Raw genomic sequence first — 25,264 nt, 5'->3', positions numbered from 1 at the left:
GAGCAAGACCTCATCTAATACTCTGGATCTAGAGCAAGACCTTGTCTAATACTCAAGATCTAGAGCAAGAACTTGTCTGATACTCTGGATCTAGAGCAAGGCCTTGTCTGATACTCTGGATCTAGAGCAAGGCCTTCTCTAATACTCAAGATCTAGAGCAAGAACTTGTCTGATACTCTGGATCTAGAGCAAGGCCTTGTCTGATACTCTGGATCTAGAGCAAGGCCTTGTCTGATACTCTGGATCTAGAGCAAGGCCTTGTCTGATACTCTGGATCTTTCTTACCACATACCTCTTACCACTTACTATTTATGTATATAATGTATATATGTCTTATTTTGTCTTATTTTATTTTATTTAACTTATTCTAGTGTGGTCTTCTTTATGTTGAATGTCGCAGCGTCACACCATGACAAATTCCTAGTTTGTGTAATACTGTGTATTACATGAACAATGGCAATAAATCTGATTCTGATTCTGATTCTGATTCTGATCTAGAGCAAGGCCTTGTCTGATACTCTGGATCTAGAGCAAGGCCTTGTCTAATACTCAAGATCTAGAGCAAGGCCTTGTCTGATACTCTGGATCTAGAGCAAGACCTCGTCTAATACTCTGGATCTAGAGCAAGACCTCGTCTAATACTCTGGATCTAGAGCAAGACCTCGTCTAATACTCTGGATCTAGAGCAAGACCTCGTCTAATACTATGGATCTAGAGCAAGGCCTCGTCTAATACTCTGGACCTAGAGCAAGACCATGTCTGATACTCAAGATCTAGAGCAAGACCTTGTCTGATACTATGGATCTAGAGCAAGACCTTGTCTGATACTCTGGATCTAAAGCAAGACCTCATCTATTACTCTGGATCTAGGGCAAGACCATGTCTGATACTCAAGATCTAGAGCAAGACCTCGTCTAATACTCTGGACCTAGAGCAAGGCCTTGTCTATTACTCTGGACCTAGAGCAAGGCCTTGTCTATTATTCAAGATCGAGAGCAAGACCTTGTCTAATACTCTGGATCTAGAGCAAGACCTCATCTAATACTCTGGATCTAGAGCAAGACCTCATCTAATACTCTGGATCTAGAGCAAGACCTTGTCTAATACTCAAGATCTAGAGCAAGAACTTGTCTGATACTCTGGATCTAGAGCAAGGCCTTGTCTGATACTCTGGATCTAGAGCAAGGCCTTCTCTAATACTCAAGATCTAGAGCAAGAACTTGTCTGATACTCTGGATCTAGAGCAAGGCCTTGTCTGATACTCTGGATCTAGAGCAAGGCCTTGTCTGATACTCTGGATCTAGAGCAAGGCCTTGTCTGATACTCTGGATCTTTCTTACCACATACCTCTTACCACTTACTATTTATGTATATAATGTATATATGTCTTATTTTGTCTTATTTTATTTTATTTAACTTATTCTAGTGTGGTCTTCTTTATGTTGAATGTCGCAGCGTCACACCATGACAAATTCCTAGTTTGTGTAATACTGTGTATTACATGAACAATGGCAATAAATCTGATTCTGATTCTGATTCTGATTCTGATCTACAGCAAGGCCTTGTCTGATACTCTGGATCTAGAGCAAGGCCTTGTCTAATACTCAAGATCTAGAGCAAGGCCTTGTCTGATACTCTGGATCTAGAGCAAGACCTCGTCTAATACTCTGGATCTAGAGCAAGACCTCGTCTAATACTCTGGATCTAGAGCAAGACCTTGTCTACAGTTCATGTAATTGAGGTCGTACCTGTTGCCAAATGAACACCTTCTAAGTGCCAGTGCTACTGCTCGGCTACTCAGTCTCCTGTGGGGGAGGCGAAACATCATCCACATCAGCTGAGGACAGTGACCGCGGCTCCATAGTGCAGAAGAAGGTTAAGACAAAGCCTTTCCTCTAAAACCACCTGGTCACTGCAAACAGCTGTTCTTGCTTGCAGATGAAGGGTGGTTGGACTGACAAGTTGAATAGACTCAAGAATAAAGAGTAGATAAAAAGTTTAAACAAAGGTTGAAGCCAAGGCCAGTCAGAGTAAATTAGTCACAAGCACAGATCATCTAATCACTAGTAATTGTCGGCCAAAGAAAAGAAAATCAAAGTCACTCTAAGAACAAACACATGGGAACAATGTTGGTCCACAAATTTCCATGATTTGACCACACAAGCATGGGGAGAAGGGAAGTCAGCTTTTATATCCACAGGGTTGTAACACAAGTGAGGACTGATTAGATTGATGAGGGAGGGTGAAGAGAACCAAGCACAGACGAGATCACAGACCTAACTGGCTGACCTAGTAATCAACTGAACAATAGGAGAAGCAAATGACCCTGAAGAGGAGTCGGCTGATAGTCAACACGTTTCTTCCATCCCCTTAATCACCAAAGTGTTTGTGTGAATCACAAGGATTTAACATTTACGGGGACGAGTTCAGGACAAGTCAACTCCTATCGTAACGGACGGTATTGTTGTCCCAACCACGAAGGTCTGTTCGACAGCTGAAATAGGAACCGAGCAGGTCCGGTTCACAACTCCAGGACTGTTAGGTTTCCTTTCAAGACCCATTTATTTCATCTAGCCTACAGAATTCTGGGTAAAGGGACATACGTACGTATATGTGTATATATGTATGTATATGACCAGCGAGAGGGATTTCCTTCTGGGGATCAGAGCCAGTCTTCAGTGGCAGGAAGAGTCCATGCGTTATACCTCTATCACCTTGGTGAGATGCCCTTAGTCGTGCACATCTCTGTTCACTATTTAGCCTCAGTGGGTTAGTGAGAAAACGTTGTTGGCCCGTTTTTGGCCTTTAAAACGTAGTCATCATGAGTCGCGGCTGTTATTCTGGTGGCCTGGACAGACCTGCTTGTCCTCCATTTTCTTTTATTTTGATTGATAAAGTCTGTTATTTTATTTCTCTCTGACTGACAAGAAAAATGACTTGATAGCTTTATCGTCCAGCTAATAGCAGGAGCAGCTCGGTGCTTCCTGTTTATTAATATTTTAGCCTTTCATTTGTCTGCACAATCAATTGGAAGCAACTGTGTGAAGATGTTTTTGAACCGTGACCCCTGCAACGCTAGCGCGCCGGCAGCCACATGCAGATGAAGCGCAGCTCTGTGATGGTGGAAAAGCTCTACACACTGAAGTGGGCAGTGCTGCCATGCTGAGGCTCACCGCTTTCCCCAGAGAGCTCATTCAAACATTTCAGCCCACATGCAAAAAATAGCAAATTAATGCAGGTGAAGGGCTCCTGCCTACAGGAGCAGCGCTCCCCTTTTAAACATCCCTGTTTTCACTCCACTCCTTTGTGATGAGGAGGTTAGGAGTTCCCACCAACTCATCACATCTTCCATCTACTCAATGAAGTGTCATAATAGTGATGCATCGGGCTGCCGTGGCCACAGAGCTTCAGCCCCACGGTGACATCAAGCTCATGTGGCACGTCAGATGCAGCAGAACTGAGGTGGCAACGCTTGGTCAAGTTCTGACACAAGTGTTGAGGCAAGTGTAATGGATGCAGCTACGCCCTGCCCCCTGATGGGTACTACTTTCCTCTGGACGAAGAGCACCTTCTGGACCCGAGTCTGTCTCCCAACACCAAGTCTTGATCCAGAAACATCAGAAAACACCAGAAACACTTCAGGTTTGATCCTGCGGGGTTACCTGATGCCTGTTTTCAGCTTCCCTCAGTGCTCAAAGGCTGTGGTGTCAGATCCCGAGGCCAAACCCGAGTCCACTAAGAGGATTTTACGGGCAGAGATCATATGACCCTCCCCTGGTTTGTGAGGGTTCAGGCAGACTGCGTTCACCTGAGTCCAACCAGCTCCACAGGTTCAGGTTGGACCAGTGTGGAATCCAATTATTGTTGGTTTTTTAACACACTGACACACATCAAGGTGCTTCGTGAGGCAATGTGCAAACCACAGAAGGATATGTGGACCCTGTGGTCACCAGGGTCTGAGAGTGACCCCCGAGCTGGAGGAGTGGCTCCGGCAGATCCAGGATCAACACCTGAGATGTGTGTCCAGAAGAGAGCAGAGCTGGGAAGAGATACGTGTATATATGTGTGTGTATGTGTGTATGTATGTATGTATGTGTGTATGTATGTATGTATGTATGTATGTATGTGTGTATGTGTGTATGTGTGTATGTGTGCGTGCGTGCGTGTATGTGTGTGTGAATAATGTAAATGAATGAAACTAATGAAACAATGACCACCAGGCTGAAGGCCGATCTGCTCTCTGAATCTCTGCCTCCAGGTTACTGCGGACGCAACAGTGAGGATGATGAAGATGAAGCTGGGGGCTTCCAGACTTTGCTTTGCTCTGTAGAGGCGGAGCAGCTCCATGAGACCTACCTTGGACATTTTCCTGCTCATCTCAGCGTCTCGTGGAAACGCGACCTCAGGTCACTTGTGCTGATGTAGTTCGGCCTTCAGAGAGGTTCCATCACAGCAGAGCAACAAAGGCCTTCATCATCACGCCCCCCTTCATGTGGACGCTCGCCCTCATCTTCCCACTGGAAGGGTCCTTGGGCCGCAGCCTTCAGCCCAACATTCATAGAGAGCCGACCAAGCATTTATTGGAACATGCATGAAGAGGAGCTGATGGGACACTCAACGTTGGACGACCAAAGGAGGGACGCTGAAGGTCTGCCTGTTCCGGGTCTGTCTACCCATCTCTGGTGATTAGAACTTCAAAGGTCAGCTTGTTTCATAACCGGATTAATGGCGTTTCTGTTGACAGTGACGACCGCTGTGATTCCACCTGTGGACACGCAGGAGACTCGTCCCACCTTATTGTCCTCCTGATCGGGACTGTGGCGTCTCTCACGACCTTGTCTCCCTCGCTGGGACCTTCTCCCAACCCGGGTTCTTCTCTCTGCTTCTTGAGCTTGCTGATGTTTGAAACTGGGAATTTCCGAGGCAGTAATAAAAGATGTGAATGTATTGTGGGCAGGTAATTAGGGTAATTAGGGTAATTGGGGTAATTGGGGCATGGCTACATTCCCTCTAAGTATGTAGATGCAGGTGGTGGATGCTGTAGCAGGGGAAGGAAAGAGCTCTTCACACCTGGAAGCCACTGAAGCTTCTGTAAATGTGTCGGTATGTTAAAGCTTCTTCAGGGTTAAACACCAGCGGCGGTTGGTGGTCTGTAGCCGGGACAGCTGGGTGTCCGTCCCTGTCCATCTGGGTGGACGCGAGACACACTCTCACCAAAGAACCCTCTCTCTGCCACACACACACACACACACACACACGCACACACGCGCACACACACAGTCTAATTGGACGTAGGTCGGGGGGAGAGGGAGGAAGGAAGTGTAAATGTGGATCCCCAACGAGGGCCTTCCCAGCAGGGAGTCTTGCTTTCTTTGAATGTGCTCACAAAAGAGCCTCAGTTTTCTCTCCGACTGTGTTCTTCGGTCATTTGTCTCTCAGAGGAGACGGAGGACACGACACTGAGGACGCAGCAGCTAAGGGTCTGGATCACACACCAAGTGGTGACGACTGACAGCAGAGCCGTGGGTGTTGGGGCCCCGCCAGCCCTCAGCAGTGTTCAGCTCACCTGCACTCGCCACGGCAACGGCCAGAGGCCCGGTCGGCAACTTAACGCTAATCTTTTCCAGGCCCTTTAGATGAATTCCTTGGATGGAAAACCAGCATCTGGTTGGGCTGCTACTGAAAGGTGGCGGGATCGCAGGCTGGGGGCGGCACACGGCCGGAGGAGGTAGCAGGAAGAGAGGCCTTCCTGCGTGGACTCCTGGGGACGTGGGTCTTTCCTCTGGGTTCCTGTAGTTGCCCCTGAAGGGGACTAAACGAGCCTCAGATTAACTGGAGACCTGTTGTTGCTCACAGGGGACAGGTGGGTGGACGTAAGCGACTGGTCACAGAAGACGCCAAATTAACATCCTGGGTCCAGTTTCATCCAGCTCTGCTCCGGTTTTAGATGTCAAGAGGCGACCGCCTAAATGGGACCTGCGTGAAATGTCCCTCCGTCCCTCTGTGCAGGTGTCTCTGAGGAAGACCTTGATTCCCTCATTGAAGTCTTGCTGATGTCCTTCAGTGAAGACAAAGCACTGCTGAAGCGTCTCCTCCTCGTCCCTGTATGCGGACGTTTTTGAGGACGCAGGGACGTTTGGGGACATTTGGGGACATTTGGGGACATTCAGTTAACTGTGGTTAAATCAAAGATCACATCTGGACGGATGGACTCTGCTTTCATCGTCGTGTTTAATCACTCTTCATCTCATTCCAACCACTTCCATGTCGTTAATCTTGGATAAATAAAACATTTAGGACCATACAAATTAGGCTATAGTCTATGAGGTATAACAGTCATGGACTCATAACGTTATTCATATTAACGAGGGTGGGGGGAGGATGGGAAACACATCTTGGTCTGTAGCCATATACATAATAGATATGCACATTTGTAGCACACACTTTACAACAACAGGTTCCACAACAACAGCACAGACACCTTTTCATTCATTCCTTCATCCAAATAGACTAATTATCTATTAATTACACAGTGAATAATTTACAATAAAATAACAATTAGAAGGTACACTCGGCATCTGCAGGACTTTTCTCCTGCTAGAATTCTTTTCACTATTAATGTGCATCAGTAGCCAATCGACACAAAACGCGGAATAAAAGCTGTGGTTTTCAAACGTTCACACAGGAAGGAAGGAAAGACGGAGGGAAGGAAGGAAGGAGGGAGGGAGGGGGGGGGGGGGGGGGGGGGGGGTAGGGGGGGGGGTTATGTCCTAATGACTGGGAAAACTATTTGTAGTGTTGAACAAAGCGAGTGGCTTTATTCTGGCCGCCCAGGCTTTCTACACAATTCCCTTCTTTCAACAACACATTCCTGCACTTAGTTCCAGCAGGGAAGAGAAACAGAACACCAGCGGCAGCAGGATTATGCCCGGCGCTGAAAGGCCAGTGTCTGGAGACAAAACGGCCCCACGGCCAAGCTGCACAAGTGGGAATAAGAATGGCAGCCAAGGTAAGAAGGGACGTCTCTGGGGCGTCTGCATTTGGGTTTGAACTCCTCTTTTGGTCTTTTCATCAGACACATCAGACCCTGGACCAGCAGCGAGGCTTTTCTACCTCCTCCTGACCACCTCCTGGTTCCTGGTAGGTTTGCTGACCCCACACACGTGCACGGTGGCAGCCCGTGTGCACGTGGCCCAGCTGAGCGGGTGGTTGGGCGTCCTTTCCCTCACTAACCTCAGCAGGTGCCTCTAAACCTCCTTAAATGTGTCTGCTGCCGCTTTGTCTTTGTGTTTGAACCGTGTGGATGTTTCTACTCAGAGGCAGCAGATGTGCAAATGGAGTCGATGAAGTGCTACAAAATACGACAGACGGGTGAAGATGGGGCGACCACCAAAGCTCAGACGACAGCCGCGGCGTGCTGCGGCATCATTCCAGGAGTTTCTTGTCCGACGAGTCCTTGCCGCTGCTCCGAGAGTACGGCTCAAAGGCCGAGGAGCTCAGGTAGCGCGAGGAGAGTTCCTGCAGGTTTCCAGTCAGTGACATGGGATTGGAGGAAATTCGTGTGGCCACGCCGCTGAGGAGGGAGGGCATCCGGAAACTGAAGAGGCCGTGAGCCGCCGCCGAGCCCTGCAGGCCCGCCACTGTCCCTGAGCCGGCTGGTAGGGGAGGACTGCTCGCAGCCGCTCCGGTCGCTGCCATGGACGGAGTCCGCAGAGCGGAGCCCAGCGGGCCGCCACCGCAGTGGGGCAGCAGGCCCGGGGGAGTCAGCAGGCGGCCCTGCTCCAGCAGTCTGAGGACACTGCAGGTGGCTGCCGTCTCGGACACCACAGAGCGGAGCTCCGAGTCCTTCCCCTGGTCCTTCTTCTGCTTGGTGCGGCGGTTCTGAAACCAGACTTTTACCTGAGACAAACACAGATGAGAGGAAGAGAGAAACAAAGCTCTGTTGGCAGGGAATGCTCAAGGAAAGCACATGTAAGAGCAGACGGAGCAGCCCCCCCAGGACGGAGCAGCCCCCCCCCAGGACGGAGCATCCCCACCCCAGGACGGAGCAGCCCCCCCCAGGACGGAGCAGCCCCCCCCAGGACGGAGCAGCCCCCCCCAGGACGGAGCCTCGTGGCCGAGGCGGCTCCATACAAACAAGCTCAAAAAGCCCAAATCTGACTCTGCCAACGGCACCGTTCCCACCCAAACCGTCGGCGAGCCTGTAAACGGAGAACGTTGCGTTCACGTTAGCAGACAGCAAATAAAACAATCGAGGATTTTCTTGTAAAAATGAACAAAAACGGTGCCGCGACACTGGTTCAAATGATCAATTTTCTGTAGGCAAGGAAGTAAAATAGAGATGCATCCTGCAGCAAATCTGCCTGGAACCTTCTAAAGACGCTTCATCCTCCTCCATATGTCCTGCGGTCCATATGTCCTGCGGTCCATATGTCCTGCGGTCCATATGTCCTGCGGTCCATATGTCCTGCGGTCCATATGTCTCTGAACACCTCCGTCTACAAGCTCTGCCTCCATTATGACAGGAAGCTGCCTGTTACCCTGTTTGTGGGGACCGACGAGGTGTTTCACAGCCAGTTTAATCCGGTTTAATATTTGACCGTGTCAGAACACAAACGCTGTTTGAGTCTAAACAGCTGAAGCAGCGTTTGAGGTTAGCATGAACTCATCCTGCAGCGCTCCGTCACGGATGGACGGAAAGATCTGATCCCAATAACGGCTCTGCTAGTTTGGGCTCATCGTGGAGAAACAGGAACCACACCAAGCTCATTTCAGCTCGTTCCAGCGGGACCAGAAGCAGCCGCCAGGCCCTTCTGGACCATCGCTGCGATTGAATTACACAAACAAATGCTGAGTTGTGGGCGGCCAAACAAGAAAGGGCGAAATAATTCCTAAAAACCTCAAGAGACTGTGGCTGAGGGAGCCGGAATGTGTGTGAAGGCCACAGAAACGTTTTCACACTGATTTGCAATTCATCAACGACTCAAATCAAACGTTCCTGACTTGGTTTGGTTGTGGACACGACGTGATCCAGCTCTGAACACACACACACACACACACACACACACACACACACACACACACACACACGGGCGCTTCTGAGCAGAACCAGCAGTCTGACAGAACCTCAACACAACTCGGTTTCAAATGTCCAATTTACAATTATTTATAGATATAATTAATATATGTTTCTGTGTGTGTGTGTGTGTGTGTGTGTGTGTGTGTGTACACACATGGGGATGCGTGTTCCTGCCATGAGTGTGTGTTTTATATCCAGGTGAGCGTAAAGAGGATGTGGATGCAGCAGCGGAGCAGCACTGACCTGTGTCTCCGAGAGGCTGAGCTGCCGGGCCAGTTCTGTCCGCTCTCTGCCCACCACGTACTGGCACCGCTGGAACTCCATCTCTAACCGGTACAGCTGCTCAGCAGTGAAAGAGGTTCTGGTGCGTTTGGGTCGGTCCAGATCTAAACCCTTCGGCAGGATGATTTCTCGGATTGAACCTTTAGCATCTGAAACAATGAGTGCCGAGATGAGAACCAGGAACAGAGCAGCACTGGACACACAAGCCTGGCTTTATTATTGTTGTTGTAATTACTGTTGTTGTTGTTATAAGTACTATTATTGTTAACATTATTGTCACTATTATTGTTAACATTATTGTTACTATTATTGTTAACATTATTGTTGCTATTATAGTTGCTAATATTGTTACTAATATTGTTATACTATTATTGTTACTATTATTGTTACTAATATTGTTATACTATTATTGTTACTATTATTGTTAGTATTATTGTTAACATTATTGTTAACATTATTGTTAACATTATTGTTGCTATTATTGTTGCTAATATTGTTACTAATATTGTTATACTATTATTGTTACTAATATTGTTATACTATTATTGTTACTATTATTGTTACTAATATTGTTACTATTATTGTTAGTATTATTGTTAACATTATTGTTAACATTATTGTTAACATTATTGTTGCTATTATTGTTACTAATATTGTTACTATTATTGTTACTATTATTGCTAACATTATTGTTGCTATTATTGTTACTATTATTGTTACTATTATTGTTACTTTAATTGTTACTATAATTGTTATTATTGTTAATATTATTGTTAATATTATTGTTACTATTTTTGTTGTTGTTACTACTATTCTTATTGTTATTAGTATTAATGTTGTTACTACTGTTGTTGTTATTGTTGTTACTAGTATTGTTATCATTAGTAGTATTCTTATTGTTGTTACTAGTATTATTATTAGCAACACTAACAATAATCCTACTAATAATATCATTATTATCATTGTTATTAATATGATTCATGCCATCATCACACATATATTACACATATATCAGCGTTCACAGTCAAATTAAGAACATTAATGTTACATTAATGCATTTTATAAATTTATCATTAAACAAACTAAATTAGTTCATTGGAAATTTTATACATTTATAAAAAGGATTTTTTTCCCTCTTTCGGATAAAACAGAAATCTTTAAATGTACTAAAAAAATAGTGTCGTTTTGCTGCCACTAATAATCTGAAAATACCTGAATAAGTAATAAAGAGAAGCCTTTAGACTTTATTAACCGGCCTGATTAATTGTGGGCACGCACCTTTAACCAATATTACATTTTTATACATGAATTCATTCAGATCTTTATGAAATATAATTACAAATTAGCAGCTGCTTTGATGTGTGTCAGTTTCATTTGTGCCGTTGTTGTGTTGCAGCATCACTGCGTCACCGCGAACGCCGACGTTCAAATGGAGACAAACGGAGATGGCGGAAAGTCTCCTCTTTCTCTTTACATGTGTCTTTATATTTCTCTTTACGTTTGTCTTTATATTTTTCTTTACATGTGTCTTTACATTTGTCTTTACGTTTGTCTTTACATGTGTCTTTATATTTCTCTCTACATGTGTCTTTATATTTGTCTTTACGTTTGTCTTTATATTTTTCTTTACATGTGTCTTTACATTTGTCTTTACATTTGTCTTTACGTTTGTCTTTACATGTGTCTTTATATTTCTCTTTACATGTGTCTTTACGTTTGTCTTTACATGTGTCTTTATATTTCTCTTTACATGTGTCTTTACGTTTGTCTTTACATGTGTCTTTATATTTCTCTTTACATGTGTCTTTGTATTTGTCTATATGTTTGTCTATGTTTGTCTTTACATTTGTCTTTACGTTTGTCTATATGTTTGTCTATGTTTGTCTTTACATTTGTCTTTACGTTTGTCTATATGTTTGTCTATGTTTGTCTTTACATTTGTCTTTACGTTTGTCTATATGTTTGTCTATGTTTGTCTTTACATTTGTCTTTACGTTTGTCTATATGTTTGTCTATGTTTGTCTTTACATTTGTCTTTATTTTTGTCTTTAAATTTGTCTTTACATGTGTCTTTATATTTGTCTTTACATTTGTCTTTACGTTTGTCTTTATATGTGTCTTTACATTTGTCTTTACATTTGTCTTTACATGTGTCTTTATGCTCTATTGCTCCACATTTATTTATTATCTTTCAGCCCAAAACAAAGGAAAGAATATAAAATTGCAGAAGTATTTTAATTTCGGACTGATTTTGTACAGCTCTGAAATACGTCAGAATAAAATGGGCCGTATTTATATTTATATTTAGTCACATTTAATGGCGATTTATTCTCTGAGCCTGGAATCCTGGAATCCTGGAATCGGTCTGTTTTTAATGCCTTGCTCATTCTAAGAGACGTAGATTTTAGGGTTTATTTCTTTCCTGTTCCTACATTTAATTATTATTCTTTGACGCTACGGCTCGTTTTTGATTTTCGTCGACCTTTTAGAGGGATAAAGACTTTTGTTACGACCTCTCAATCACAGATGACCCAGATTGATCATATGTGGAAAATTAGGATCCTACTCCTCTTGCCTAAAAAATATATTTTTGATTTTAATGCTTAATGTGCGAGTTTCCTGAAAAAGCAGCAGAAAGCCCACGAGTCTCACCTCGAACCAGAATTCTGCGGCAGTAGTCCGGATCGCCGGCGCTGCCCCGGTGTTTCTCACAGTTTTCCATGGTTCCAGAGGGGGAAACGGAGTCATGCTGCTCCTTGAGGAAGCTTTTGGAGGACTCCTTGTCATCTTTGCCCCTCTTCAGCCCGTTCTTCAGCCCCATCCCTTCCGCCTCCTGGTTGTACCGGACATCCATGCTGTGTTCCTCTTGGAGCTGTCGCTCGCCTCCTTTTCTGTCCCTTTGTGAGATGAAAACAGGAGATTACGGAGAACCTGTAGCAGGCTGTCAGAACTCGTCTTGAGTTTCAGAGGAGTACCTCTGCAGGACACCGTCAGCTCTCAGATGTTTGCTCAGACCGCCGCCACTTGATAGAGGAGCGTTTTTATGACTGACCTAGCTCCATTACCCAATGATGACGGACTTCTCCACAAAACTCAGCAGCAGTTCCTTCCTGGATCCACGGACATCAGGCTGATAGAGGATCTCCGACTGATCAAAGCCGTGGACCTTCAATAGCTGCTTCACTCGATTCTCCTCATTTTGCTGCCTCCACATTAGCGTGAGACTATAAATGCGTAAGGTTGTTTGGGCAAAGAAACCAGGTCTTAATGGAGGGGCTTGTTTGTCCCGTCCCCCTCAGTTCGCTGCTCTCAGCCCAGAGAATGAAGACAAATGATTGGTCTAGTTTCACACCAAGCCTCTCTGATCCCCACACCAACGAGGGATCAGAGGGATCCGACTCTTCCAGACCTGGGAAAAGTTCCTGTCAGCTTCGTTCTTCTTTGACCGGCACACAGCCGGACTCCCTCCTTCAGGGAGCACCTGACGGCTGCCGCATGTTAGCCAGCGTTGATCCGCCTCACTGGCGCGAAGTTGGAAACGAATCCTCGTCCACCAAATCTGGAGGGGGTCCCGGGGTTGTCTGGAGGACCCGGCTGTTCGTGGTCACACCTGCAGCCCACCGTCAGGGTCCTCTGAGAATTGAATGTGAACGAGCGCTAACTCCCTCAACATTGTTTACACCACCAAAATTCTTGTTCTCACATTCCCCTACCTCTCTCCACTACTTGCCTTGCAGGCCCCCACACCCGCCACCCACCCACCCACAACTCTATTTTCATTGTCAGTGCAACAATATCTCTGAACACAGCAGTGGCCAGTAATCCAATAAGACCATTGATTAGGCCACAATGATTCAATTCAGCCCTGTGGCCCGGTGCAAGGGGCATTCTCCTGCCCTTCTTGTCACCTTAGCTGACCACAAGCGCTCTTCAAGTTGCCCCCCTCCCTGAGTGCCATTCATGCCTTTATGGGAAACAGAGAGGAAAGGGAGTGAAAGATGGCAATTATCTAATTGGACCATTAAAAAACAATTCTGTGAGTGTGGCTGCCTGGCAGCCGCCTTCGTGTGGCTTTAAGGACGGCTTGTTGGACTAACTTTGTTCACTAAGTGTCTCAGGGACGAAGACTTTGTGTGAGCAGACCCAGCGTCTCCAGTGGGAGCCACTGGAGGGAACTGGGATTTCCCAAGCTCAGTGCAGAGCTCCGGCTGGGAAACGTCTCACACAAAGACAAAAGTGTCACTTTTTCCTTCCTAAATTTCAGCCGTCAACAGATTTCAGAAGAAGAATTCCTGACATTCGATGGTTGATCAATCACTCAATTTAATTTCATTTAAATAAAAAGTATTAAAACATATATAAAAAGTAAAAAGTATCCTTAGATCAAATGATTTATCCAGGCTAACATTTGATCATTCTAGGTATGTTTTCTTTAAATGGAGGCAGCATTAGCACATGCTAACGTAGGCAGAGATGCTGCGCTGGTCCATGATCAGGACAGACGGACCAGCCGCTGTCAGCACTTCTGAATATGATCAACTACCACGTAGTTGTCAGTAGTTCAAAAAACTACAAATGTTCTCGTATTAGAAATATTGAAAGGGTTAGGGTTAGGTCCTGAACTGCTGTAAATATGAAAAAGCTAAAGCTAAAGAGAAGTGTGTTCAAACCTGTTTAAACTACAGTATGAGTAGAGCCATGGGAGTGGGATTCAAACCAACAACCTCCTGATTAAACTACAGTATGAGGAGAGCCAGGGGAGCAGGATTCAAACCAACCACCTCCTGATTCAACTACAGTATGAGGAGAGGCAGTAAGCGGGATTCAAACCAACCACCTCCTGATTAAACTACAGTATGAGGAGAGCCAGGGGAGCAGGATTCAAACCAACCACCTCCTGATTAAACTACAGTATGAGGAGAGGCAGGGGAGCGGGATTCAAACCAACCACCTCCTGATTAAACTACAGTATGAGTAGAGGCAGGGGAGCGGGATTCAAACCCACCACCTCCTGATTAAACTACAGTATGAGGAGAGCCAGTGAGCGGGATTCAAACCCACCACCTCCTGATTAAACTACAGTATGAGTAGAGGCAGGGGAGCGGGATTCAAACCCACCACCTCCTGATTAAACTACAGTATGAGGAGAGCCAGGGGAGCAGGATTCAAAACAACAACCTCCTGATTAAACTACAGTATGAGTAGAGGCAGGGCAGCGGGATTCAAACCCACCACCTCCTGATTAAACTACAGTATGAGGAGAGCCAGTGAGCGGGATTCAAACCCACCACCTCCTGATTAAACTACAGTATGAGTAGAGGCAGGGGAGCGGGATTCAAACCCACCACCTCCTGATTAAACTACAGTATGAGGAGAGCCAGGGGAGCAGGATTCAAAACAACAACCTCCTGATTAAACTACAGTATGAGTAGAGGCAGGGCAGCGGGATTCAAACCCACCACCTCCTGATTAAACTACAGTATGAGTAGAGGCAGGGGAGCGGGATTCAAACCCACCACCTCCTGATTAAACTACAGTATGAGGAGAGCCAGTGAGCGGGATTCAAACCCACCACCTCCTGATTAAACTACAGTATGAGGAGAGCCAGTGAGCGGGATTCAAACCAACCACCTCCTGATTAAACTACAGTATGAGTAGAGGCAGGGGAGTGGGATTCAAACCCACCACCTCCTGATTAAACTACAGTATGAGTAGAGGCAGGGGAGTGGGATTCAAACCCACCACCTCCTGATTAAACTACAGTATGAGGAGAGCCAGTGAGCGGGATTCAAACCCACCACCTCCTGATTAAACTACAGTATGAGTAGAGGCAGGGCAGTGGGATTCAAACCCACCACCTCCTGATTAAACTACAGTATGAGTAGAGGCAGGGGAGTGGGATTCAAACCCACCACCTCCTGATTAAACTACAGTATGAGGAGAGCCAGGGGAGCAGGATTCAAACCAACCACCTCCTGATTAAACTACAGTATGAGTAGAGGCAGGGGAGCGGGATTCAAACCCACCACCTCCTGATTAAACTACAGTATGAGGAGAGCCAGTGAGCGGGATTCAAACCCACCACCTCCTGATTAAACTACAGTATGAGGAGAGCCAGTGAGCGGGATTCAAACCAACCACCTCCTGATTAAACTACAGTATGAGTAGAGGCAGGGGAGTGGGATTCAAACCCACCACCTCCTGATTAAACTACAGTATGAGTAGAGGCAGGGGAGTGGGATTCAAACCCACCACCTCCTGATTAAACTACAGTATGAGGAGAGCCAGTGAGCGGGATTCAAACCCACCACCTCCTGATTAAACTACAGTATGAGTAGAGGCAGGGCAGTGGGATTCAAACCCACCACCTCCTGATTAAACTACAGTATGAGTAGAGGCAGGGGAGTGGGATTCAAACCCACCACCTCCTGATTAAACTACAGTATGAGGAGAGCCAGGGGAGCAGGATTCAAACCAACCACCTCCTGATTAAACTACAGTATGAGTAGAGGCAGGGGAGTGGGATTCAAACCCACCACCTCCTGATTAAACTACAGTATGAGGAGAGCCAGTGAGCGGGATTCAAACCCACCACCTCCTGATTAAACTACAGTATGAGTAGAGGCAGGGGAGCGGGATTCAAACCCACCACCTCCTGATTAAACTACAGTATGAGGAGAGCCAGTGAGCGGGATTCAAACCCACCACCTCCTGATTAAACTACAGTATGAGGAGAGCCAGTGAGCGGGATTCAAACCAACCACCTCCTGATTAAACTACAGTATGAGTAGAGGCAGGGGAGTGGGATTCAAACCCACCACCTCCTGATTAAACTACAGTATGAGTAGAGGCAGGGGAGTGGGATTCAAACCCACCACCTCCTGATTAAACTACAGTATGAGGAGAGCCAGTGAGCGGGATTCAAACCCACCACCTCCTGATTAAACTACAGTATGAGTAGAGGCAGGGCAGTGGGATTCAAACCCACCACCTCCTGATTAAACTACAGTATGAGTAGAGGCAGGGGAGTGGGATTCAAACCAACCACCTCCTGATTAAACTACAGTATGAGGAGAGCCAGGGGAGCGGGATTCAAACCCACCACCTCCTGATTAAACTACAGTATGAGGAGAGCCAGTGAGCGGGATTCAAACCCACCACCTCCTGATTAAACTACAGTATGAGTAGAGGCAGGGGAGTGGGATTCAAACCCACCACCTCCTGATTAAACTACAGTATGAGGAGAGCCAGTGAGCGGGATTCAAACCCACCACCTCCAACAGGATAATGGGTGATCTCCCTGCTGTTTGGTGCCGCTGCTCCGTCAACGTGAGCAACAGTGAATGCAGAGGTGACATAAAGACCTGATCACATGACTGGTCACGTGCGCGCTGCTTTGAAGGCGATTATTTTACTGCAAACATCCATTTCAGTGCTGGGGCCTGTGGAGACATGATTACGTCTAATGCAGCGCCGCTATAATTTGACTCTTTGTGATCTCTGGCACTTTGTGGCGAAGCCTTTTAGACGTCTAATCGAAGGGAGCTGCGGTGGAGCGGAGGCGCCGTGGAGCCTTGAGCTTTCATGCTAGCTCCAGATGAATGCTGCCATTGAAAGCTCTGCTTAATGCTTACAAATGTGACGATTATGCTCCACAATAACACAACGAGCCGTTCTTGAACCCTCCCCATGAAGAGCTCATTTCCATCTGCTGGAGGAGGCCGTTGTTGTGAAGGCGAACGTCCCGACTCATTAGTGCAGCAGCGTCTCCGGCTGGTTGTGTAGCAACGTGTTATCAGTTGTGGATCATCTCCAGAACCCTTGGGAGGAGAACCTCTCGGCCACCCCAGAACCCTGGCTGACTGTAGGAAATGACGACTTTATGTTGTATAAGGACGGTCGTCGGCTCTCGTCACCTGCTGCGGCCCGTTTTGGTGATGATGTTCGCATCCCAACGACGCCCCCTGGCGGTAACGGTGAGAACAACCTCTCCGTATCAGCAGAGGAGGGAGAGAAAAGGCCGTTGGTGCTCAGATGGGTCTCAAAACAGCGTCTGATGCAGGTGGGTGAAGATCCTCTGGGACCTGCTCACTGGCTCTGGACCAGGACAGCTCGCTGGTCCCTGATGCCGTGTTTTTCCAGTTTCTGGGAGCCGCTTTAGCACAAAGCTAACGGAACTGTGTCTTTGTGTCCGGGACCCGGTGAACATGCCCCAGAACACAGCCGTTCCTCTGAACACGCCGGTTCCGACCCGCCAATGCTGGGTTTTGTTGCTCTCTCACCACGTCTAGGGTGCTGAACCCAGCCTCACCCTCTCAGAACAGACCTCAGGTTCTGATCCAGGCCCGGCGGACACAAGGGAGCGGTGCTGTTGGAGCCTGGAGAGGAGCAATGAAACCCAGTGGTTTCTAGTGCCTAACAGAACCAAAGCCCCCGGGGGGCTTTAGGGGGCTCAGGACCAGAGGGGTCTGGGTTCAAGCCCTGAAGTGGACAAACACAGGTGTTCTGGTAGCAGGGGGACACCTTCAGAACACCACCGAGGTACCCTGGCTGAGCAGGGGCAAGTGGGTTGGGCTCTTTTCTGAGCAGAGTCCAGCCGGTTCTGTCCCGTTACTTGGGCCAGAAATGTGCAATGAACCAGGATTTGTGCTGGTCCAAGAGCTCAAACCTGGTGGTCATGAATCACTGCTGAGCCTTTGGTGCCCCCGTGTGGCCGCAGTGGGTAATAACACTGCAATAACAGCATAACAACACATTCCTACCGTAAAATCCACAGTGGAGAGTCAAAGACTTTTGTCCCATCTCGACGTAGCGACACCACCTTCGGTACCGAGAGGCCCACCGCTCCGTCCCATCGGGTTCACCCGTCGGTCCCCTTCACTCAGAACATCAACAGGACGGTCCAATTTAAACCGACGTTCATGAACCCAGTGGATCACGAGACAGGAAGCAGGCGTCAGCTGTTTGAAGGGATGTTCCAGATGTTCCGACTCCCTCCTCTTCCTGCTGCCTCCAGAGGGACCTTTGATCCCGAGTGGCTCCAGCAGAACCTGGAGACGACCCCCGCCAGATCCTGAACCACCATCGTCGTACTCCACCAACCCAGCTAGGCCCATTCAGTGTGTCCAGAGGACAAAGAGTCCAGAACCGACAACAGTGGTGACAACATCTGCTTTAATACCAGAGTCAGCTGGTGCACCTCCAGGTTGTTGAGGTGTGACAGAAATGAAAGGACATCAAAGAAGTCACAGATACAGATCAAACATCAGGCCTGGCGGACGGTTTCCGCCTGGTGGGGACAACAATGACAGGAGCACGCCAACACAGACCACGAGGACCTTCGGGAGAAACCATCAAAACACACATTTACACTGTCAGAGGGGCCAGAAGCTGCCAGAACCTGGTTCAGGAGGAGCCCCACATCGGGAGAGGGGCCCTCAGCCACCTGAGGAGAGGAAGGGTGGAGCAGGAGCAGCACCTTGGACCGGTTCTGCAGAACATCAGTGTTCAGAGGTTCGACCTGAGCCCCCACAGGTGTGAAGCTGGGTCCGAGGTCATCGGGGTCACTGAGCCCAGGTCACAGTCCAGCCTGAGCTCAGCAGAACCCAGCTGCTCCGTCTTCTCCTGGTTCTGGATCTCATGGATGATAGATTCATAGCGGACGTTAGAAGTGACAGCAGAGGCGTCCTGATGTCACCTGATGCAGGATAAGGAGCCACAGACAGGCAGGCAGGCTGTGGTCCACCTGTGTGGGCGATGGGGGACCCTGGGGGGCAGTTCTGACCACCTGGCCGGAGGGCAGCGGGCCACAGTGATCCGGTCCCGTCCATCAGTCAGGTCCTCCGTTACTCCACAGCAGAGGGGCTCCGAACACAGCAGGTGGCGCTCCGGAGGAGGCCGCTCACCCTGCTGCTCCTCCTGGTCCCTCTGGAAGCTCTGGGATTCTGAAGAGACCTCTTGGCCGCCAGGCTCGCGGTCTCTTTGATCTGCAGCTCCAGGTGCTTCTGGATGGCCAAGCCCAGCTCCTCCGGGTCCACGGAGGCCCCGTACACCTCCCACGTCATGCCTTCAGCGTCCCACTTCACCTCCTTCACCGGAGACTTGGGAGCCGGGTTCTCTCCGCTAGCACGGTTCGGTTTTGGAGCCTGGCTCGTCTCCGCCAGGCAGATCTGTGGGAAGACGTGAGCAGTGACCCCTGAGCCCACCTGGACACCAACGTCTCTCAGCTCCTTGTGGACCGTCATGGTTCCCACGTCCTGCTGTGGCCGGGCGTTGGTCCAGGAGGAGCCCGGGGGGCAGCAGGGCAGCAGGTGTTTAGCATCCAGTCCGGACTCGCTGATGGACGAGCTGAGCCGGGGAACGCTGAGCTGGTGGAGGCCTGGGGCTGGGATGGAGGTCTGCTGAGCACCACAGCTCCACAACGCTGGGACCACCTGAGCCTGGCAGCAGGCGGCAAACGCGTCCTCCAGGTGATGCAGGCGGCCCTCACAGCAGGAGGTCCTGTCACAGGAAGGGGGGAGGACTTCCTGCCTGTCCCCGGCCTCCATCCTGGGTGAGGAGATGCAGAAACACCTGGCTGGAGGCCGCTGGGCTCCTCCACCATCGGCGTTCATGTTGCAGTGTTGAGGCCACTGGAGCTGCCTCCAGCTCAGCATGACGGCATCATCTGGGATCTGGACGCAGTTCTGGCCACAGGTGGAACCAGCTGCAGCTGTGGGCGGGGCCACCTGTGGGCGGGGGCCACAGGCGTCACCGTGTGTGGCCGTGGGTGCAGGTGCGTCTGCGTCGGCCTGCATCGTCGCTCTGCTCTGCTCCTCACCTCCACCCAGGAGGCAGCTGGAGGTCCGAGGAGCTGGTCATGGTCTCGGTCTTCTGCCGCCACAGGTGTTGAGCCACAGACGTCCAGGAGCCCGGATCAGGTCCCAGGAGGCGGACACACCTGAGGAACACAGACACCAACAAAGGAGTCAGCTGGGACAACCGACCACACACCAGGGTCCTCCTACCCCCCCAAACCAGGAGGTGAACCACGCCCCCTTCCCCCCCAGGTTGGGAGGGGGGGGGGGGGCTGCCCCCCAGGTCTAAGCCGCTCTGGTCTCAGCCAAACACGTCATTTCCTCCTCGGGCCACACGATCAAGAGGATCAGGTCCGATCTGCCGGATCCTTCCTGAGGACACTTTGGGCCGAGGCGCTAGCACGAGGACCCAGGAGGCTGGAGCAACATCTGGGCTCGCAGCCATTTCCAATCATCACGGATCGGAGCAACAGGTTGGCTTTGATGACCCGGCAGCAGCAGCCTTTGAAGTCCAACAACTGGATCACATGATATTTTAGCAGATAAGTGCAGGTGAGATCCAGACGTCCACGTTTGTGAGCGAGGAGCAGCTGAAGCTCGTTAGCAGCTCGTTCGCTAGCAGCAAGCGTGTAGCATCACGTACCCTCACCACAGCGAAGCTTCTCCCGTTGGCTCAGACGAGGCTGGATTTATGGCCGCCGCCGGACGCTGGAGCGCTCCTTCATCAGGTGACCTCTGCTCATCTTTGGCTCCGCCTCCTCCTCCTCCTCTCCAGCTGTGCCAACATGGAGGAGCGCTGATAATCCTCCAGCGTCGTCTCTCAGATGAGCTGGAGCGACAGAAGCTGAGCTTCACGCTCACTCCTGCTCTCACACACGCACACGCACGCACGCACGCGCACACACACACACACACGCACGCACACGCACACACGCACGCACACACACAGCCTATCCCTGTTGCTATGGAAACTGCAACACTCAAAGGGCCGCCGCTCGCTCAGCACGCAGACGACAGAGCTGCCCACGCTGAGCACGTCCTGGTGAACATGCCACGCACAGCACACATCCCATAATGTTGCCTAGGCAACAGAGGGGAGGAAAGAGCAGGAGAGAGGAGGGGAGGAGAGGAGAGAGGAGAGAAGAGGAGAGGAGATGAGGAGAGGAGATGAGGAGAGGAGAGAGGAGGGGAGAGGAGAGGAGGGGAGGGGAGGGGAGGAGAGGAGGGGAGAGGAGGGGAGAGGAGAGATGGGAGAGGAGAGATGGGAGAGGAGAGGAGAGAGGAGAGGAGGGGAGAGATGGGAGAGGAGAGGAGGGGAGGGGAGAGGAGGGGAGAGGAGAGATGGGAGAGGAGAGGAGAGAGGAGAGGAGGGGAGAGATGGGAGAGGAGAGGAGAGGAGGGGAGGGGAGAGGAGGGGAGAGGAGAGATGGGAGAGGAGAGGAGAGAGGAGAGGAGGGGAGAGATGGGAGAGGAGAGGAGAGGAGGGGAGGGGAGAGGAGGGGGAGAGGAGAGATGGGAGAGGAGAGGAGAGGAGAGGAGAGGAGGGGAGAGGAGAGGAGAGGAGAGGAGAGGAGAGGAGAGGAGAGGAGAGATGGGAGAGGAGAGGAGAGGAGAGGAGAGGAGAGGAGAGGAGGGGAGGAGAGAGGAGAGGAGGGGAGAGGAGAGATGGGAGAGGAAGTTGTCTGAACTCAGATCATCTTGGTTTCATGTCTAAAAACAGGAAGTGAGATTAAACCACAGATGAAGAATGTTGGAGGATTCAGTTTATTACAGAAGAATAAAATGTGATTAAAGGTTCTGGGGCTCCTGCTATTAAAGGTTCTGGGGCTCCTGCTATTAAAGGTTCTGGGGCTCCTGCTATTAAGGGTTCTGGGGCTCCTGCTATTAAAGGTTCTGGGGCTCCTGCTATTAAAGGTTCTGGGGCTCCTGCTTATTAAAGGTTTCTGGGGCTCCTGCTATTAAAGGTTCTGGGGCTCCTGCTATTAAAGGTTCTGGGGCTCCTGCTATTAAGGGTTCTGGGGCTCCTGCTATTAAAGGTTCTGGGGCTCCTGCTATTAAAGGTTCTGGGGCTCCTGCTATTAAGGGTTCTGGGGCTCCTGTTATTAAAGGTTCTGGGGCTCCTGTTATTAAAGGTTCTGGGGCTCCTGTTATTAAAGGTTCTGGGGCTCCTGCTATTAAAGGTTCTGGGGCTCCTGCTATTAAGGGTTCTGGGGCTCCTGCTATTAAAGGTTCTGGGGCTCCTGCTATTAAAGGTTCTGGGGCTCCTGCTATTAAAGGTTCTGGGGCTCCTGCTATTAAAGGTTCTGGGGCTCCTGCTATTAAGGGTTCTGGGGCTCCTGCTATTAAAGGTTCTGGGGCTCCTGCTATTAAAGGTTCTGGGGCTCCTGCTATTAAAGGTTCTGGGGCTCCTGCTATTAAAGGTTCTGGGGCTCATTTCTGGCCTGTTGCCTCGTTTTCTGATTAATTAATCAGCAACTTTTCATGCTGGAGCAGCAACAGACGGACTCTTATGTCAGACTTAAGCCGCTTACACAGATCAGGCAACCGTGCCTCCGTTATCCAGGGGGGGGGGGGGTCCACCCTGGCCCGGGGGGGGGGGCACCCTGGACCAGTGGGGGAGGGGGCCCCACCCTGGACCAGAGGGGGAGGGGGGTCCATCCTGGACCGGGGGGGGGGGGGCACCCTGGACCAGTGGGGGAGGGGGGTCCACCCTGGACCAGTGGGGGAGGGGGCCCCACCCTGGACCAGAGGGGGAGGGGGGTCCATCCTGGACCGGGGGGGGGGGGGGGCACCCTGGACCAGTGGGGGAGGGGGGCCCACCCTGGACCGGGGGGGAGGGGCACCCTGGACCAGTGGGGGAGGGGGCCCCACCCTGGACCAGAGGGGGAGGGGGGTCCATCCTGGACCGGGGGGGGGGCACCCTGGACCAGTGGGGGAGGGGGGGCCCACCCTGGACCGGGGGGGAGGGGCACCCTGGACCAGTGGGGGAGGGGGGTCCACCCTGGACCAGTGGGGGAGGGGGGCCCACCCTGGACCAGAGGGGGAGGGGGGTCCACCCTGGACCGGGGGGGGGCACCCTGGACCAGAGGGGGAGGGGGGTCCATCCTGGACCCTAGGGACAGGGTTAGTGTCCCGGGAGGCAGGACACCAGTGCAGGAAGTGACGCTACATCTTCTCAGGACATTTTAATGCACGTTGCCGTTAGCAACCTTCTATATTCCCACGTTAGCCTCAGTGGGGGGGGCTGCTGGTGTCCAGCAGTGTCCACGTTCAAGGCCGGAGCTCAGATCGGACCCGTCTCACCTCTCAGAAGAAGCCGGTTGGCTGGAGCTTTTTGTGGCCTCCTGAGCAGCTCAGACCCAAACCGTCAAGCACCTGCAGAACTGAACAGTGGGATCTGAGGTGGATGAAGAGTTCCTGGTCACAAGGGTTGGGGAACAGGTGAGGGAACAGGTGAGGGTGGGGAACAGGTGAGGGAACAGGTGAGGGTGGGGAACAGGTGGGGGAACAGGTGAGGAAAAGGTGGGGAATAGGGGAGGAACAGGTGAGGGTGGGGAACAGGTGAAGGTGGGGAACAGGTGAGGGTGAGGAACAGGTGGGGAACAGGTGGGGAACAGGTGAGGGTGGGGAACAGGTGGGGAAAAGGTGGGGAATAGGGGAGGGTGGGGAACAGGTGGGGAACAGGTGAGGGTGGGGAACAGGTGGGGAAAAGGTGGGGAATAGGGGAGGAACAGGTGGAGAACAGGTGGGGGAACAGGTGAGGAAAAGGTGGGGAATAGGGGAGGAACAGGTGGGGAACAGGTGAGGAAAAGGTGGGGAATAGGGGAGGAACAGGTGGGGAACAGGTGAGGAAAAGGTGAGGAACAGGTGGGGAACAGGTGAGGGTGGGGAACGGGTGGGGAAAAGGTGGAGAACAGGTGGGGGAACAGGTGAGGAAAAGGTGGGGAATAGGGGAGGAACAGGTGGGGAACAGGTGAAGGTGGGGAACAGGTGAAGGTTAAGATTAAGATTAAGATGAACTTTATTCATCCCCGTGGGGAAATTGAATTATAGTAGCAGCGTATGCAGAGTAAAGAGACAGAAAAAAATAAATACAGATAAGATTAGAATGTTATAAGCATATATACAGCATATATTATAAGCATATATATATATATATATATAATATATACATAATATAATATATACATATTATAAGCATTATAAGCATATATACAGCATATATTATAAGCATATATATAATATATACATAATATAATATATACATATTATAAGCATATATACATAAATATAGAATAAATTAGAAATAAAATTACAACACGAGCATTACACAGTTATTGTTATTGGCTGGGTTTGGATGAGTTATATAGTCTGATGGCGGACGGCAGGAAGGACTTCCTGTACCGTTCCTTAGAGCAGCGAGGCTGCAGGAGTCTGTTGCTGAAGCTGCTCCTCAGTTTGTCCACTGTGTTATGGAGGGGGGGGGGAGGGACTGTCCATGATTGTCCACAGTTTCAACACCATCCTGTCCCTCACCACCTCGTCCAAGTTATCAAGTCTACAGCCAACAACAGACCTGCCTTTTTGATGAGTTTGTTGAGTCTGTTGGCATCCTTTGCTTTAATGCCTGCACCCCAGCACACTGCAGCAAAGGAGATGGTGCTAGCCATGACAGACTGGTAGAACATCTGGAGCATCCTGCTGCAAACACTGAAGGACCTGAGTCTCCTGAGGAAATAGAGTCTGCTCATGGCCTTCTTGTAAACAGCATCGGTGTTTGTGGACCACTCCAGTTTCCGAGTGGTCTCCGAGTGGTACTGGAAGTCGGCTGTGTAGGAACAGGTGGGGAACAGGTGAGGGTGGGGAACAGGTGGGGAAAAGGTGGGGAATAGGGGAGGAACAGGTGGGGAACAGGTGAGGGTGGGGAACAGGTGGGAAACAGGTGAGGGTGGGGAACAGGTGGGAAACAGGTGAGGGTAGGGAACGGGTGGGGAACAGGTGAGGGTGGGGAACGGGTGAGGAACAGGTGAAGGTGGGGAACAGGTGAGGGTAGGGAACGGGTGGGCAACAGGTGAGGGTGGGGAACGGGTGAGGAACAGGTGAGGGT

The 25,264-nt window shown here is 49.9% G+C and overlaps 2 protein-coding genes across 2 annotated transcripts; both read right to left on the bottom strand.

The window, feature by feature from the left end:
* Nucleotides 1-7,224: 7,224 nt before the first annotated feature.
* LOC101067643 (ventral anterior homeobox 1) lies at nucleotides 7,225-12,939 on the bottom strand. The gene is made up of 4 exons (XM_029832020.1): nucleotides 12,337-12,939; nucleotides 12,014-12,258; nucleotides 9,323-9,510; nucleotides 7,225-7,899 (listed from the first exon to the last, which is right to left on the bottom strand). The coding sequence occupies exons 2-4, from the start codon at nucleotides 12,213-12,215 to the stop codon at nucleotides 7,426-7,428; spliced, it is 864 nt and encodes a 287-aa protein (XP_029687880.1). The 5' UTR covers nucleotides 12,216-12,258; nucleotides 12,337-12,939; the 3' UTR covers nucleotides 7,225-7,425.
* A 5,579-nt stretch (nucleotides 12,940-18,518) lies between these two features.
* On the bottom strand, nucleotides 18,519-21,259 carry LOC101071326 (GRIN2-like protein). Its single transcript, XM_029832019.1, has 2 exons — nucleotides 20,801-21,259; nucleotides 18,519-20,300 (listed from the first exon to the last, which is right to left on the bottom strand). Exon 2 carries the CDS (start codon nucleotides 20,155-20,157, stop codon nucleotides 19,207-19,209), a length of 951 nt encoding a protein of 316 aa, XP_029687879.1. The 5' UTR covers nucleotides 20,158-20,300; nucleotides 20,801-21,259; the 3' UTR covers nucleotides 18,519-19,206.
* Nucleotides 21,260-25,264: the final 4,005 nt, after the last annotated feature.

The sequence above is a fragment of the Takifugu rubripes genome, unplaced genomic scaffold (assembly GCF_901000725.2).
Source record: "Takifugu rubripes unplaced genomic scaffold, fTakRub1.2, whole genome shotgun sequence".
Classification (NCBI taxonomy): domain Eukaryota; kingdom Metazoa; phylum Chordata; class Actinopteri; order Tetraodontiformes; family Tetraodontidae; genus Takifugu; species Takifugu rubripes.
Note: the sequence above shows the minus strand (reverse complement) of the source record. Positions and strands in the feature narration are given on the sequence as shown.

Excerpts from the sequence above, each read along its gene's own strand:
- LOC101067643 (XM_029832020.1), bottom strand. The coding sequence starts at position 12,215 with ATGGATGTCCGGTACAACCAGGAGGCGGAAGGGATGGGGCTGAAGAAC. Across the intron at positions 9,511-12,013 it reads CCGCAGAATTCTGGTTCGAG|ATGCTAAAGGTTCAATCCGA; the intron begins GTGAGACTCGTG and ends TCATTGTTTCAG. Across the intron at positions 7,900-9,322 it reads TCAGCCTCTCGGAGACACAG|GTAAAAGTCTGGTTTCAGAA; the intron begins GTCAGTGCTGCT and ends TGTTTGTCTCAG.
- LOC101071326 (XM_029832019.1), bottom strand. The coding sequence starts at position 20,157 with ATGCAGGCCGACGCAGACGCACCTGCACCCACGGCCACACACGGTGAC.